Below are 16,549 nucleotides of genomic sequence, written 5' to 3' on the forward strand. Positions count from 1 at the left end.
TTATACTGTAATAAAATATTACATATTTTATGACATGAACATAGTGTTTTGTTCAATAATTATGTTCTTACCGGACCAAAAGCATTGCTGTCAAAGCTGTGCCCATGATGATCGCCTTCTACCCATATATGGCCATGTGGAATTTTCACATATTTCTTTTTATAGCCTATGGTTCTAAAGAAAATGGAAAGTTAGTTTTGTAAAAAAGCAAAACAAAAAGTCAACACTTTGGCTACAATCTTAATATGTATTGATCCTTTATTTTTTGCATGCTGTTCTCTTTAAAAAAAAAAAATCATAAATATCAAAGTAGCCCTTTAATTTCTCTCAGCCCTCTCCACCCCCCCAAAAATATTCAGTTTTCAAATACAACCATGACGACTTGAAAACTCTCATTTGTATTTCTGAAAATATAGGATGCAGGATCCTCCATAGATTGTGTTCTTTGCCATTAACTACCTACCATATTTTTCGGACTTTAAGTTGCACGGAGTATAAGACGCACCATTATTTTGAAGAGGTAATTTTTTTTTTAAAGGTTTTTGCACTCTACAGGCCTCCCAAATCCTCTGCATGCCTCGTTTTTTGCAAAAAAAGGGGGGGCATGCAGAGTTTTGGGAGGTTTGTAGAGTGCTCCTGGGGCCTGGGGAGGGGCCAAACATAAGCAAAAAAGGCCAATTTTTGTAAAAAGGAGCATGCAGAGGTTTTGGGAGGCTTATAGAGTGCTCCTAGGGGCTGGGGGGAGGGCAAAAATGGCCTGTGGTTTGCTTATTTTGCTCTCCCCAGCCCTCAGGAGCACTTTGCAAGCCCCCCAAATCCTCTGCATGTCCATTTTTGCAAAGGGGGAGGGGTTTCGGTAGGACTACCTGTATAAATCCCAATTTTATAAGTTAGTATAGAAACAGGTGCTTTGATAACTCTAGTTTTTAAAAACTGGGAAAAGTTGTATACAAACCAATGTTTTAAGCTCATGGGAATAAATGTACAGTTGAGGATGCTAACTGTGGTTTGCATTCTCTTGCAGTTAGAAATAAAGATTCATAATATTTGATGAAATTGAAAAGGCCATCTCCGCAGAACCAGGGGACCTGCGGCTTCCAAACCGAGTCTTCCGGCAGTGGCTGCTTTGGGCATACGCTCTATGATTGTGGGCCAGCTGCCGGCAATTTCTACTTTCTGTTACTATCTACAATTCTTTTGATCTTCCTAAGTGCACTGATAATACTTTTTCTCAGCTTTACTTTGATTAAAAAATTGGTAAAGGATGTCCAGATTTTAACAAGTGTATATAAATTTAAGGAGAAAATACATGCCACTTGCCAAGTGTCTGAATTTTTTGTCTGAACCACAAGGATTCTGCAATGGTCATAAGTGTGAAAAATGATACACCCCCTTTTTTTCAGTGCAAGCAAACAGTCATTAAACAAATGGCCGTAAGTCAAGGACTCTACCATATTCCAATCATGATCCACACAGTTTTAGTCTCAGTCGAAAATTAAAAACAAGGCAACTTCTTCTCTTTCACAACAAGAGGAGGAGGTTGAAAAAACAGCTGCCCATCAAAATGCGGTGGGAAATAAACAAAGGGCAGCTGCTGGAAATCCTGTTCCATTTATTATTGTCCCACCACATTGTGAGGAAAAGCTTTTTCTCAAGAGAAATGCTTACCCTCTCCTGTGTGAACTTCAATCAGCTTCTCAGGAGGCTATAAATCTCCCTTAGGAAAGAGATTTTCTTCAAATTGTGCACAGATAATACAGGGAAGTGTCTTTGAAAGCACTGCTGTGCTCTGACCCCTTTTTTCACTTTAAACCAGGGGTGTCCAACCTTGGCATTTTAAAACTGGTGGACTTCAACTCTTAGAATTTCCCAGCCAGCATTCCCGGGAGTTGAAGTCCATACATCTTAAAATTTCCAAAGTTAGACACCCTTGCTTTAAATCAGACCTGGGTGGAGCCTATAGTTACATTTGTGAACAAGGCAGACACTTTTAACATGAAACTCCAAAAGAGTCCAATCAGAGAAAGGAATATAAACCTAATGTTTATTTATTTATTTTTCAATTTCTATGGCCACCCATCTCAAACAAGTTTATATATTGCTAATACCCCTAACATAAAATTAAGCATAGAAGCTTCACGCTGTTCTCCGGGAGCGCCGAGAACCTTTCTGCCTCCGCTGGACTTCATCTTGATGACGTCGCTGCAGCTGCCGGGTGCGGAAGGATGGAGGTAGCCAGAGCTGCGCAGAGGAAGCCCGGTGGGCGAACAAACAAGGATCAGGCAGCCTGATCCTCCATCACTCGCTTGTTGGCTCACCCGCCGGTCTGCCTCGGTGCCGCTCTGGCTACCTCTGTCCTTCCGCGCCTGGCAGATGCGGCCACATCATCAAGACGAAGTCCCCCCTACTGTTTATCCTTACATTAGAAGCCCTTTTTAGACTACTGAGTAGTGATATACAAATTAAAGGGTTACGAGCTAAAGTTCAGGAATTTAAGGTCCAGGCTTTTGCCGACGACTTTCTTTTTATTTTGGAGGACCCTATTGCTTCTGGGATACAGCTTTTACGTAAAATAGAGGAGTATGGTATGATAGGGGGGGGGGGGTTACGTATAAATAAAGAGAAGACAAAACTGTTAATTAAGAATATGACGTTGAACCAGAAAAGGGAAGTATAAAGCCTGTTAGCGATTAACATGGCCCATAAAGTACAATACTTGGGAATTTGGCTTACGGAGAGATGCTCCTCTATCAAGGTATATAATTATATGAAATTATTACCACGGGTATCTAAGGATATGACTAATTGGAGTGGTAAACAACTGTCTTTGATGGGCAGGATTGCGACAGTTAAGACACATGTACTACCGAAATTTTTGTTTTTGTTTCAAATGGCACCGACTAAATTGGACAAAAATTTTTTTAAATCCTTGGAGACAATAGTGGTTCGATTTATATGGCAAGGCAAGAAAGCACGAATTAAAGCCCAAACGTTGCAAAAACGTAAAGAACTGGGAGGCTTCGGAGTACCCAACTGGGAAGCGTATTATAATGCAGCAATTATGACATGGGTGAAGGATTGGGTGACATTGAGTAGAAGGCACCTATTGGCTATAGAGGGACATGACCTCCCACAGGGATGGCATGCCTCCCTCTGGCAAGAAAGAGATACCCTCCATAGGTACTTCATGGGACATTATATTCGGAAGATTTTGATGGGGGTGTGGGAAAAGATGAGGAAAAAGTACTATCTTAGGGTTCCGTGTTGGTTGGCACCATTGGAGGCCTTAACGCATCCCAGTGTATTTAATTGGACAAGAAACATAATATATAAAGACATGACAGAAGATGGCAACATGAAAACAAAGATGGAATTAGAGCAGCAGGGCAGGAATCTGGAATGGTGGAAATATTTACAGATTAGAAATAGGTTTAAAAGCGATAAGGTACGGTTTGGGATCTACCCAAACCCTCAGGGGTTAGATAAGATTTTGTTTGGCGGAGATAAGAAAATGTTGTCGAAGATTTATCAATTTTTGACCTGTCAAGATGCTAAAGAAGAGATGGATAAAAGCCTTCTAATAGCATGGGAGATAAATTTTGGCTATGAGATTGAAATGGACAAATGGTGGGATCTATGGAGTAAGACTATTAAACTTACAATATCTACAGCATTTAAAGAAAACATATACAAGATGGTTTATGTGGCACTTCCCCCCAACGAGGTTAGCCAAAATGTTTCCTGGGTTATCTCCACTGTGTTGGAAATGTGGAAGAAGGGATGGCACATTCTACCATATTTGGTGGTCATGTAACTGAGGCCACGAAATACTGGAGAAGGATTCAAAACTGGCTAAAAGAGGTTACCGGGGCAAGCATGGAATGGAAACCCAAGACTTTTTTTACTAAGCATAAAACAAGAAAACATGAGTAAATCTATATGGCATTTGAGCCTACATGTAATTGGCCGCAAAAATAACCTATGTGCAATTTTGGAAATCTACTACCATACCATCGGAAGATGCCATAATTAAAAAGATTTATGAATGTGCAGAAATGGACAGAATGATGGGTTGGCTGAGGGACAAAGGAGAAACAGAACATTATCTTAGCTGGAACCTATGGTATATGTGGGTGACAAGGAGAACAGCAAGGACTTAAAACGGGGAAAGTTAAATAGCAGTTGTTAACAATGGGAACTAAAAGTGAACATGAGTATTGTAATAGATCCCTGAACTTTGTAACGAGAAGATGCTGGTTAGAGACTAACCAATGAGGAAGGGAAAAAAAAGTTGGGCTGTGAATGACTGTCACCGCGGGGGGGGGGGGGGTTGTATGTTTAAAGTTGTATTTGTATTTGTATGTGTTATTTTTAAAAAAATGTATAACCAATAAAGATTATTTGAAAAAAAGACGAAGTCCAGCGGAGGCAGAAAGGTTCTCGGCACTCCCGGACTTTGTCTTGATGACATCACCGCAGCTGCTGGGTGCGGAAAGACGAAGGTAGCCAGAGGCAGCTTGGCGGGTGAGCAAACGAGCGAGCGAGGAAAGGCAGCCTGATCCTCACTCGCTCACCGGGAAACGCAGAGAAGAGCGTGAAATCCAGAGGAGGCAGAAAGGTTCTCAGTGCTCTGGGAAGCCAGAAAAGTGACTGTGGAGTGCCAACAACCTTCCTGTCTCTGCTGGACTTTGCGGTCTTCTTTGTGCTTAAATACAATGCTTTGATTGACAAGAAATTTTAATTTTGCGACTGCAATAGATGTCCAGAAGTGGCTTTTGTGGCTAATAAAGGTTTAGGCTTCCAGCCCGACAGCCCCCGCCACTTCTGGACGTCTATTGCAGTTGTGAGGAGCACGGGAAGTCCAGCGGAGGCAGGAAGGTTCTCCGCACTCCCCATTCGCTTTCACGGCTTCCCAGAGTGCGGAGGAGCACGCAGGGAAGAGCACGGCACTCTGGGAAGTCATGAAGGCGACTGGGGAGCACCGAGAACCTTCCTGCCTTCGCTGGACTTCGCACGCTCCTCGCAACTACAATAGAGGTCCAGAAGCGGTGGGGGCTGTTGGGCTGGAAGCCCAAACCCCATTAGCCACAAAAGCCGCTTCTAGACATCTATTGCAGTCGCGAGGAATGCATGGAGAAGAGCACAAAGTCCAGCGGAAGCAGGAAGGTTTTCGGCACTCCTGAGAACCTTCCTGCCTCTGCCGGTTGCCCAGCTGGCATGGCCCTGCATGGGCGTCTCCTCCTCCTCTCTCCTACTCCTCTTCACTCCCCAAAGGCTCTTCTCCTCCTTACCAGAGCTCAGCAGGAGCCGGGCACAAGGGATGGGAGGAAAACCACACCTTGGAAAACTTCGCCAGGAAGGGAGGCAGGGAACCAGTGGGGCATGTGGACTCCCTAGAACACCCCCATGCTTTGCTGGCAGCCATGCCTTCTAGGCAAGTTTGGGGAGGTCCTAGGAGGCCGGCCATGCCGCACAAGCTACCGCCCACGAGCTGTGATGGAATGGGTGGGGCAAGCAGGCAAGGGGGCGGGGCAGGCACTCTATGACGAACCTCTTCTAACCAGTATGGTAGATTTCTGGAAGCTCTTCTACCAAACTGGTTAGAACCGGCAGAAACCCACCCCTGGCCGCATCAGGGTTGTGTTTGACCTCAGGGTGTTGGGGGTGGCATGACCAGAGTTGACGTGGCTAGCTTGACATCACTTGTGTTGGGGGCACCTGCGGTGACATGAGCACACTGCCAGAGAAAACGGGCTCCCAAGCTCAGTTTTTGGCTATGATAGCCTCCTACAGCCCTCTGGCAATGAAAACAGAATTAAACCTTCACTTGTTCATCCTTAAACCTTCTTTTCTTGAAAGATCTTCTTTCATCCTGGACGGAAGATAATCTCTTGCTATAATATAACTTGTCTTTTAGAAGATTCTTAACTCCAAAATAATCAGTCATTCTTGAAATTCCTCTCTTTGAAAGAAAGTAGACTTGTAAGATTGATGCCAGTCCTCATAAGTAAACCAGAAAGAAAACACAACTAATTAAACTAGGCTATATTAACAGTACTCAGGCAGCATCTGTTTCCCTTGACTCTCAAGGTTATTCTCACATACCATTACAGCTCCACAAGCATTCTCAGAAAATAAAAATGGTTACAGCTCATGTTTTCTTTGGAAATGTGCAGAAATAAAAAAAGGACAATTGAAATGGTGGTAGATAGCAAGACATGATGATGATGATAATGATGATGATGATGATGATGACCAGGACACACTATCAAGTCACTATTGACTCCATAGCCAGTGCACAAAATATTTTTCACAATGAAACAATTGTTTCAGGTTCAAAACAGGATGTCCCCAATATTGAGGTAAGATTAGATCCATTTCAAACCTGAGATTGTTTTAGACTGTTTAGAACAAACTGTTCTAAGTCCAAAGAACTATTTCAAAACTGATAAGTTTTGTGCACATTTCAAGTGTACACTTAATATGTCAGCAACTGCAAAATATGTAGCTTAGTTGCTTTCTTTGTAACTAAATGAACTGCATCTAGAGAAAGGTATTATCTCTGCTGTATTAAATGCAACAGCTCTATAGTCTGTTCTAATAGTTATTTTCATCCCTGGTTGTCTAATTGTACCAGTGGCTTTTACTATAGACTAATAATAGTTTTTATAGTGCAGCAAGATAAAAATAAACAGGAATAATGACAATACAAGCTACCATTTCTTTTTTCTTCTTCCTCCTGTTTTCCTATAAATGCTTTTTTTCTTCAGATTAACCATGTGTTGATTCATTGGTTGTCATAGGAAATGACCCATCAACTTGTCACCCAACCTTAATATTGTGGGCTGAGGATCACTCAGCTGGCTTTCATGCCTAAGGTGGAATCAGCACTTATAGTATCCTTGTTTCTAGCCTGGTGCCTTAACCACTAGACCAAACTGGTTCTCCGTTTCTTTTTTTAAAGCTATTGATTATCAGTTTTAGATGCACAGCATATTCATTGCAGAAAATTATTATCTTGAGTCAAATTTTAAATGTATACAATAAGAAACATACATTAAATGTGGATGATAGTGATATCTGTAAAACTGCATTTAGGGCCATTTATTTGTCACTGAAGACGATCTAAAACACCTTCCCACTAGAAAGTATTTCCATATTTTATTGTAACATTTAAAACAATTTATAGCTTCAGTAGTCCTTACATAAAACGATTTGGCACAAATAGGAGTCTAAAGAGGCAATCCTCACCCATTCATAGTTAAGGAGTTTATATAATCAGAATTAAATACTGTACAATAAAAATGTATATGTACTGATTAAGGGAGACTCTTCAGTTGAACTTTTGAGGTAGACTCTGTCTGTGTGTTTAAATCTGGGTATTTGAAGATACAAACATTCAGAACTGATAGGAAACAAAGGAAAACATTGATTGATTTTGAGTTTCAAGTACTCTTTTTAAATTCTAAAAGTTTGTAGCGTCTCATCTCTTCTCCATTCCAAATACAAGTTTACATTGGCATCTCCTGGGTAGAACAGAATTGATGTTTTGACGGTAAGCTATCCTTCCTTTTTTCTTTCCTTTTTTAACTTTGCCTTTAAAGTGGGATTAGCAAAACTCATATAGTGCTATTAATAATAATGGCTACAACCTAAGCAACTTTATACCCTACAGCAGCTGGAAGTTGGAATGATATACAATATTGCCATTTCAGAGGAGGGGAATTCTTCAATTAGGTAGCAGCTGGTCTAGTCTCTCTTCTCCTCCTTCCCCTAATTTATAATGGAACCCTTTCCCTAAATGCACACGCATTTTCTTCATTAAAGTCAATGAATCCACTCCCATTCTCCTACTTCCCCCAAGTTGAACCCCTAGCTATAATACGTGCTCTCTTCTCAATATATCAGTTACTATAAGAGAACAAGAACTCTTAGGCAATCTAATATAAGTATAAGTATGATTACTCTAAGCTGCATAGTGTACTTGTCTTCCCTTCAGCAAGATGTAGAAAAGATTAAGAAATCAGAGCATTCAAGTTATCTGGATCACCAAGCTCAGATAGGAGCAGGAACAAGAGTGAAATCTATCTGGAAGAGTCACAGAAACAACTACTTCTCATGAATCTGCCTAAAGCAGTTAGATGTATCATCCATTTTAGGAGCATCAGTTAGCATCAGTTCTTAAAATAGCGGGAGAAGCCTACTGAATTTATGTTCTGCTTAGAGGGCTTTCCCCAAAGTCTTGCGCCTGCCACAAAATGAAAGAGTATACTGAACTTGATGAATTTATTGAATCTACTTAAACTTACATATTTGCATAAAGGGGAAAATTAGGAAAAAAGATTAGATTACACAGCTGATTTTGAGATTTTGCTTCATAATTTAAAAACTTGGAATACAGACTGGAAGGCTAAAGTGTCACCAAAGACTTCCCCCTGAGTGCTGACCAGTGTGACTTTCTGCGAGAGCATTAATGTATTCAGCTATGGTGAGCAAGTGCACGCACAATTTAATGGGAAAGGGAAGGCAAATTACATGGACATCCATGCTGGTAAAACTCTGGTAAATGCTATGTTGCTTTTCACACTTTGACTGAAGGAAGACTATTTTTTAAAAGTGCTTCCTTTTCTAGCCTGCATATGAGTCAGATCCATAATTTGTTCTCCAATATTGTCAAATACTAGGGAGAAAGACACAGAAAATCTGGAAAATGTATTTTATAGCCCCAACACCCCTTCTTATTGCTACCTCCTCTTGTATTTTCTCTCCAAGAAATGTATTTCTAGACGTGTGCTGATAAAATTCACAGCAGATACTAAAGGAAAAGGAATTGGTCTGTAGTTTTATTTGATTGAGGAGAAACATATTAAAGCAGACTAAGAATGGCTCTGATTCATTACTATTTGCCAATGGTAACACACTTTCTCTTCACTATACTTCATAAAGAATATAAATTGTCAAAATAACAAGCCACTGAGAAACCTTTCATTCTTACAGCTTCAGATCAGAATAACTCAGTTTCCCAAAAGTCTTTTTATGAATTTGCATTTCAGTCCCCCTTCATTAGGAAAGAGCTAAAATTGTGCTGAAATATTAGCATAGTGCCCAAGGACACAATTTTCTTACCTACTTAGAACACTTGGCAGAAAATATGCTGAGTTTAAAATGGCAGAATAACTCATTAGGAAATATGCAGTAGCCATGGCAAAATTTACTACACATATACTAGAAGTGGCTTTTAAAATTAATATTATGCGGCAATGCTTGGTTTAATTAGGTTTCTTCTTCATTTACAAAGCATATCTGTCTCTTTTATGAACTCAAGTTTCTTTTTCCTTGTTAACCTATTTAATTAAAGTTTTAACAACTGTGTAAGGTTTAGGAACACTAGAATGATTTTTATGACTTCAGATCTGAAATCCTTGTTCTGTGTCTGTATTACACTGGGGGAAAAAACCAGTAGTGCAGATAATAATGTACCAAAATTAAGACATACTTCTCTGCCAGACCACCCACATGTGCATCCCATCTCTGATATTTTGCCAGTACTTTCATTCTGAACCTTAAAGATAGCTTTACTGGTGTCAAAATTATGATTACTTCACTTAGATGCCCAAACTATCTTCCCAGGTACATAAAAGGTCACCTTTTCTTTTAGTATACATTGAGGGCTAATCTGTGCACTGATTGCCTTGTTCACCAATTTATTTCATTTTTAAAGTAATGTATTAACCATTAACAATAGGTCATTGAACTTTGGCATTCATTTACAGAAAAAAATCTATTAATATCTTTCACCTGCATGTATCACATGTTCTTTGTGATATACAGTAAGATTTAGCAGTAATTTCTTTTTTTGCTATATGTAAAATGAAAAACTATTATCTGAAATGGTATTTGGGATATATTATGAACCTCAAAATTGAGTTTTATTTTATTTCATTGGTTTATTTAGCCTGTGCTGTGGAATAATTATAGGTCTGATGATATAACATATCTGCAAGAATTATGACAGAAACAGCACCTAGGTTTCTGTGTTAAAACTCAGTTTATCAAACTGAAAATAAATTCTTAGAAATGCTTAAGTTCTACTAATGTAGTTTATGAAGCTTTTAACTTTATGTTTTTATTGCAAGATGACAAAAGCTTGATGATGTTTTTTTTATTTCCTGTTGTTTATATAGTGGTTTACTGCTTTTAATGAAGTTGTCAATCACTTAGAATGAAGGTGTAGATGAATAAATAAACAATGCCATTTACCATCATCACCTCTATATTTAAAAATATAGTTTGGCATTGTGGGAAAAAGAATCAGGAAAGAGAAATGTTCAATTGACAGAAAATGCTTTCAATTGCCTTTTCCCTTTTTATCACAGAGTAAAAGAGTTATTTATTTGCTTGACAATGTTACCCATTTCCTTTCTGTGGATAAATTATAAAGTAGTTTTTCTTGATGTAGAAAACTGTACTACAAATCTGTAAAACTTGATAGCAAGGCCAAAAGATGTGTTAATTAGAAAGTATAGCCAAATATTCTGTCTGTGTATTCTGATAATTATACAACACATCAGATGGATATTAAGTTGGACAGTTTTCTTGACAACCTAAACCCAAAAGGAAAGGAGGGAGAAAAAAGAGACTGTGAGAAATAAAGGAGTAGTGAGTGCATCAAATAATTCTCCCTGTACTCCCTCCATACACACATATGAACACACAGAGATCTACATATAGATTTGAAATTTGAATAACATTATAAACTTTTAGGATGTAGTTTCTCAAGATGAAAGGGCATGAACAAGGCTGAAAACAGTACCAGCAAAGTTCTAAATGAATTTTTCATTAATTAAGCAACTGCCCCGGGAAAAGAGGTTTTAGAGGTTTTAGAGGTTTTATTTGCATTTGTAGGCCGCCCTTTTCCCTGAGGGGACTCAGGGCGGCTCACAGAAAACCAAGGGAGGGGGGAATACAACATTGAGATTACAACACATAATAAAATAGCAAACAACATGCATAGATAGGAGAGATTATTGCTGAAGACTAATCTGATAGGTTGCCCTCTCGAGCCAAATGGAGATGGACATGCTGACAAATGGACCCTACCATTGCATGGGAATAACACTAGAAAGAAGAAGAATCTGATAGTTTGGTCTCTACATATTGTACTGCTTTTAGGGTATATGAATAATTGCTTTCTTTTAAGGGTACATTTTCATGAGCAAATGAACAAAGTATTCTGTACATGTTACTAAGAGGATAAGCAGATACATAGACAAGTTGTGGAAATAACATACTTTCCCACTCTCCTTCCCCATCAATGCCTGTTCAAGAATTCAGGAAACATATCATCATCATCATCATGGTACAATTGACAGAGAAATTAAAATTTCTTGTCAATCAAAGCATTGTATTTAAGCAAACTTCTGAACAGTCCAATGTTTTTCAAACTTAGCAACTTTAAGTTGTGTGGACTTCAATCTCCAGAATTTTCCAGTCAACAGGCTGCATTCTGAAACAACTGTACTTTCTGGATGGTCTTCAAGAGCAGCCCCATCATTGTAATGGTACAATCAAATTACGGCATGAGTGTCAGTTCCCAATACAGGAGAAGGCGCAACTGGCACTCAAGGTGAAATTGTGCAAACATTATCACCTAATCCTCAAGCAAAAGTTGTGAATCGAGAAGAAGCCTGCAGATAGTGCACTAGGTATAATCAAAATGTGTGAGATGGCTGGGCCAATTAAAATCAGCTCATAAAGGGGAGTCCAGTAGAAAGTCACTAGATTAGTGACAGTAGAATAAGGTAACTGAATCAGAGGTGGTATGCTGCCCTTCGGGTAAATCGGTAGTGGCGGTGGCGTGAGGCTCCACCCACCCACCCTGACATCATCAAGGACTGCACATGGGAAGAAGGCGGGGCTTAGCAGTGAGAAGACGGAGTTTCAGGCTATTCCTGAAATTCCCCTATTCCGAAGGAAATTGGACGGTTCGTTTCAGACCCAAGCTGTCCCGGAGAGACAGTGAAAGGTTGGAGGAGATCCAGTGACCCCAGAGACGTTCGCAAAGTCTCTGGGGGCTTGGAATTTAACCTGCTTTGCCAGTTCCTTCTGGATTAGCTGTAAGCTAACCAAAACTGCAAGTTGCCCCTAAGAACGGTGTGAGTGTTTTCAACTGGTAAGCTGATTTTATTACTCAAAGAGATACAGTCTGCATAAAAATTTAAGCTAATTGAAACCAAAGAACAGAAGAATCTAGCGGCGAATTGGTTTTTTTTTAATGGGTTTATAGCCGGTGGTTACCCTATTTCTTAAATGTTTTAAATGCTACTTACATGGATAAAGGAAAGATTACTTCAACATCTCCTCTGACTCTCTTTAAGTGGGCTGTAAACCAATTTACTATAATTTGGCTCCTTACAATTTGACACTTTTATTGCTTGGCTGTGTTGGTCTAAGATCAGATAAGATTGCACAGCTCCCAGCTTGTTTTTACTTGCAAATAAAGCCTCTAAAGGGAGAAATATTAGCTGCGTCATAAACATGGCGTCTATACAAGTTTCAAATGATTCATTTCAAATGATTTTCTCCGCGTTTCAAAAGTTGTCTGACACGTATGATAGACTTGAAAAAAAGCTGGACTATTTGTTGTTTTTAACATCAAAATATGAAGAAAAAAGTGAGAACGTTGAATGTTTGAATGTTCCTGAAATACAAATGAAGAATGTCAGAAATGAAGTTTTTCAATTTGCTGACACTCCGGGCATTTGGTTTAAAGATTCTCAACTTGCTGACACGCCGGGCATCTGGTTTACTTTGGAGGGAGAAAGAGGTGCAACGTTTGAAAGGGGGGCAGCCATACAGAAGATTTATTTCAAAAGACAGAGCGCAGGAGGAATGAGAAGCATTAAAGAATTTATACTTTATGAAACATGATTTGCAGAATTTCCGATACCACCACTGAGAATTAAAGACAAGCTGAAAAGTGCAACAAGCGTAGGACAACGATATTATATCAGAGGCATCTTAAGCAAAAAGGTGCGAAGATATTCCTATTTGGACTTGCTTATAAAGACGTTTGGTGAACTTGTTCCACGAATGGCAATAGGATTAAGGAGGTTTTGTTATTGGAGAGACACAGGCTGATAGATGGAAGAATACAATTCAAAATTAGCTAAACCTAATTACTCTTATTTGTAATAGACATAGCTGAATAATAATTGATATTGATAGTAATGTATATAATGTGGAGTTGATATGATAAATAATAATTGGATATGAGAAGGGAAGGTTGGAAATATTTTTGGACCATATACAAAGGTTATTAATCACAATAATTATCACTATTAAAAATAAAATAAAACTATATACAGTTAAATGTTAACTAATATGGGGAAAATGTTACGATATACGATATAATTACATAAAGAAGGGAGAATGATAATAAACTATATGTATGGAAGATGGAATTTTTGGTATTAAATATTACGGATGTTCAGCTAAAACAGGATATGAGGATTTGATGTTAATAGAGGATTTTACAAACAAGTAAATGAAATGCTAGCATGTGGTTATGGATTAAATCTTTGGCATAGTTAAGGATGAAGGATGTTTAAATAACTGTAGTCAACTAAAAGTGGAGGTATAATGATGTCAATATGGTAAACATTTGAGTTAAGATATTTGAATCAATATGAATTAATGAAAGAGATGCACCAAAACAGCTGATATACTTTTTTATAATATATACCTGTGTGTGTGTGTGTGTGTTTTTTTTCCTTTTTTTTCTTTTTTTGTTTTTCCTTTTTTTTCCCCGGCCTTGTTTTTTTTTGTCTTCTCTGTGTTTTGATTTTTTCCTTTCCCACTGGTGTGGGCATGTGTTGTTTAAGTAACAAAAAAAAAATTTGTTTTAATTAAAAAAAAAAAAATTTATAGAACGGAGATTAGAATTATGCATGAAACTGTAACAGTGAAAATGTCTATACGATTAAAAACAAAGCAATATGGATGGAAATAGGATATTTTTATGTTTGCAAATACTGAATAGACCAAATGTAAATAAATGTGAGGGTCATAATGTATAACTTTATATCTTAGTATAGATATTGTATAGTATAGATATATCTTAGTAAGACATTGTCAGGATGGTTACGCTGTGCCCAATGTTTTAATTTGTGTTCAATAAAAAACTTATATATATATATATATATATATATATATATATATATATATATATATATATATATATATATATATATATATATATATATATATATATATATATATGTATATATGTATGTATGTATGTATGTATGTATGTATGTATGTATGTATGTATGTATGTATATATATATATGTATATATATATGTATATATATGTGTATATATATGTATGTATGTATGTATATATATATATATATATATATATATATATATATATATATATATATATATATATATATATATATATATATATATATATATATATATATATATATATATATATATATATATATATATATATATATATATATATATATATATATATATATATATATAGGACTGCGCATGCTCAGACATGCACTCTTCACACATTCTGCACATGCCCAGACGTGCCCAGATGTGCATGCTGTTGACTTTTATTGCTACTCGGAACCACTCAGAGAGTCAGTTTGGAATGTCGCGGTAGGCAGTTACTTGGGCAATCTGCTGGTCCAGACTTGTTCTGAAAATATACACTAACAGACGCTCTGGTAAAGGGGATAGCCTTCCAATGACTCTCCTAAATTCGCGGATGTGCTTTGATGAGGCAGCCCCTTTGCTTTAGGTTGCTGAGCTCATCTTCCGCATACAGCTCCTCCTCCACCTCCTCAATTCTGGCCTCTAACAGTCATAAGAAATCATAAACGCCTTGCATTTGTGGGGCTCTCCTCTTGTGGAGGGCTGCTAGCGATTCCTTTGCTTTTCCCTCCAGTCCCTCTATGATAGTATTCATTAGGGCTCTGGGGGATGAGTAGAGGTGTCCATAGCATTCCAGGTGGGCCTCAGCTGAGTCAACGAATAGGGCTAACTGGTCTGAGTTTCCTCTGAATTGGGGTGGTTCAATCAGCAGTGCCCTTGTATCCTCTTGTTTGCCTCTGTATGCTTGCGTTTGATATGTCTGAAGATACTCCTCAGATTTAGTTCGGAGGGAGGGTAGAGATTGTCTGCCCGGGGCAGCCTGCCTGCTACATGGGAGAGGCACTGGCTTCATCTTCCTTCCAATGGGTGGAGAAGTGGGGCTGCGTTCTCATGTGCTTCTCATCACCTCAAGAGGATTCACTGCTCCTCCCCTCTCTTTTGGCATGCATAATGGCCTTTCTTCACAGAGGATGACCCAGTCAAATTCCTCCCTCCGTTGCTCTATGGAACTTCCTATGGGCTCTATGAGGGCCTGGCTTGATTCCAGTCCAGCATCCCCTCCACTCTTCCTAGCTCGCTTAGGGCCTTTCCCTTTTTCTGGGCATAGGGTTGGGGTGGAGGCTCAGCTTTAGCTGTTTTTAGGGGTTGATTACTTATCTCCTCTTGCTTCGCTCATCTCGGCTTTGATGTCTGATGTTTGCTCTCCAGCTCTTTTTGGATAGCTGGCCTTTTGCCATGGTCTTCTGAGTTTCCCCTCGGCACCCTCGATATTTAAAAGCAAAAGGTGGCTGTCTGTAAAGTACCCAACGATGCCTGCTTCATAATAAGTGACCCGATATTGTAATACAAAAAGCAGTGATTTATTAACAGCTTCATTAGGCATTCTTCATTAGGCATTTCTTATTCGCAGCCATCTTTTTTGCTTTCTTATCTGCTTTTGAACTTTGCCCGTGTTTCTGTCCTCACTTCAGTCTGTCATAAATCATGTTATCCAATAGCTTCATCTCAATCCAGCTACTGTAATCTGAGATCCAGCTCCACCGATGCTCTGCATGGAATGTCAACACAGAGAGTTGACAACAAGAGGCAATGACAAAAACCCAAGAAGTGATAGCTACAAATCACGAAGAGACGAAGAGGAACCATGAGGAAATTAAAAAAGAAATTGGAGAATTAAAAGGAGATATCAAAAACATGAATGACAAAATTGAAATGATACAGAATGCCATAACAGTCAACAAACAGAAAATCCAGAACATCGAAACAAAAATAGAACATACAGATCAGAGGATGGAAAAAATGGATTTGAAATATACACAAGTTAATAAGGAATTAGAAGAATCAATAATCTTCCTCAAAATGGAAATAGCTTCATATTATCTAAGATTTCAAAACATAATTGAAGAAAAAAGAAGAAAAAAATGGCTGAAATTTTTGCTGAAATTTTACAGAGAAAGGAACAAAAGATGAGAGGAGACATTGATGAGGTCTACTGTGTACACACTAATTATGCCAGAAGACATAGACTACCAAAAGAAGTGCATGTAAGATTTGCCAAAAGAACAACTAGAGATGAAGTATACAAAAAACCCAGAGAAGGGACAATAACATATAAGGGAAAAGAGTTGAGTACTCTTAAACAGATACCATGGAG

The 16,549-nt window shown here is 38.4% G+C and overlaps 1 protein-coding gene across 2 annotated transcripts in view; it reads right to left on the reverse strand.

Moving 5' to 3' along the window:
• IMMP2L (inner mitochondrial membrane peptidase subunit 2) overlaps positions 1-16,549 on the reverse strand; it is a 127,541-nt gene that overhangs the window by 12,865 nt on the left and 98,127 nt on the right. The window contains exon 5 of one of the 2 annotated variants that reach the window (XM_087723610.1): positions 72-174. In XM_087723610.1, coding sequence (XP_087579736.1) covers positions 72-174 — 103 coding nt within the window. Of the gene's footprint in view, positions 1-71; positions 175-14,697; positions 15,944-16,549 lie in introns of those variants that run through there. The other variant, XM_087723612.1, reaches the window with a different exon arrangement.

This window comes from Thamnophis sirtalis, unplaced genomic scaffold (assembly GCF_051295495.1).
Source record: "Thamnophis sirtalis isolate CommonGarterSnake01/CBP01778 unplaced genomic scaffold, rThaSir2_p1.2 scaffold_9, whole genome shotgun sequence".
NCBI lineage: Eukaryota > Metazoa > Chordata > Lepidosauria > Squamata > Natricidae > Thamnophis > Thamnophis sirtalis.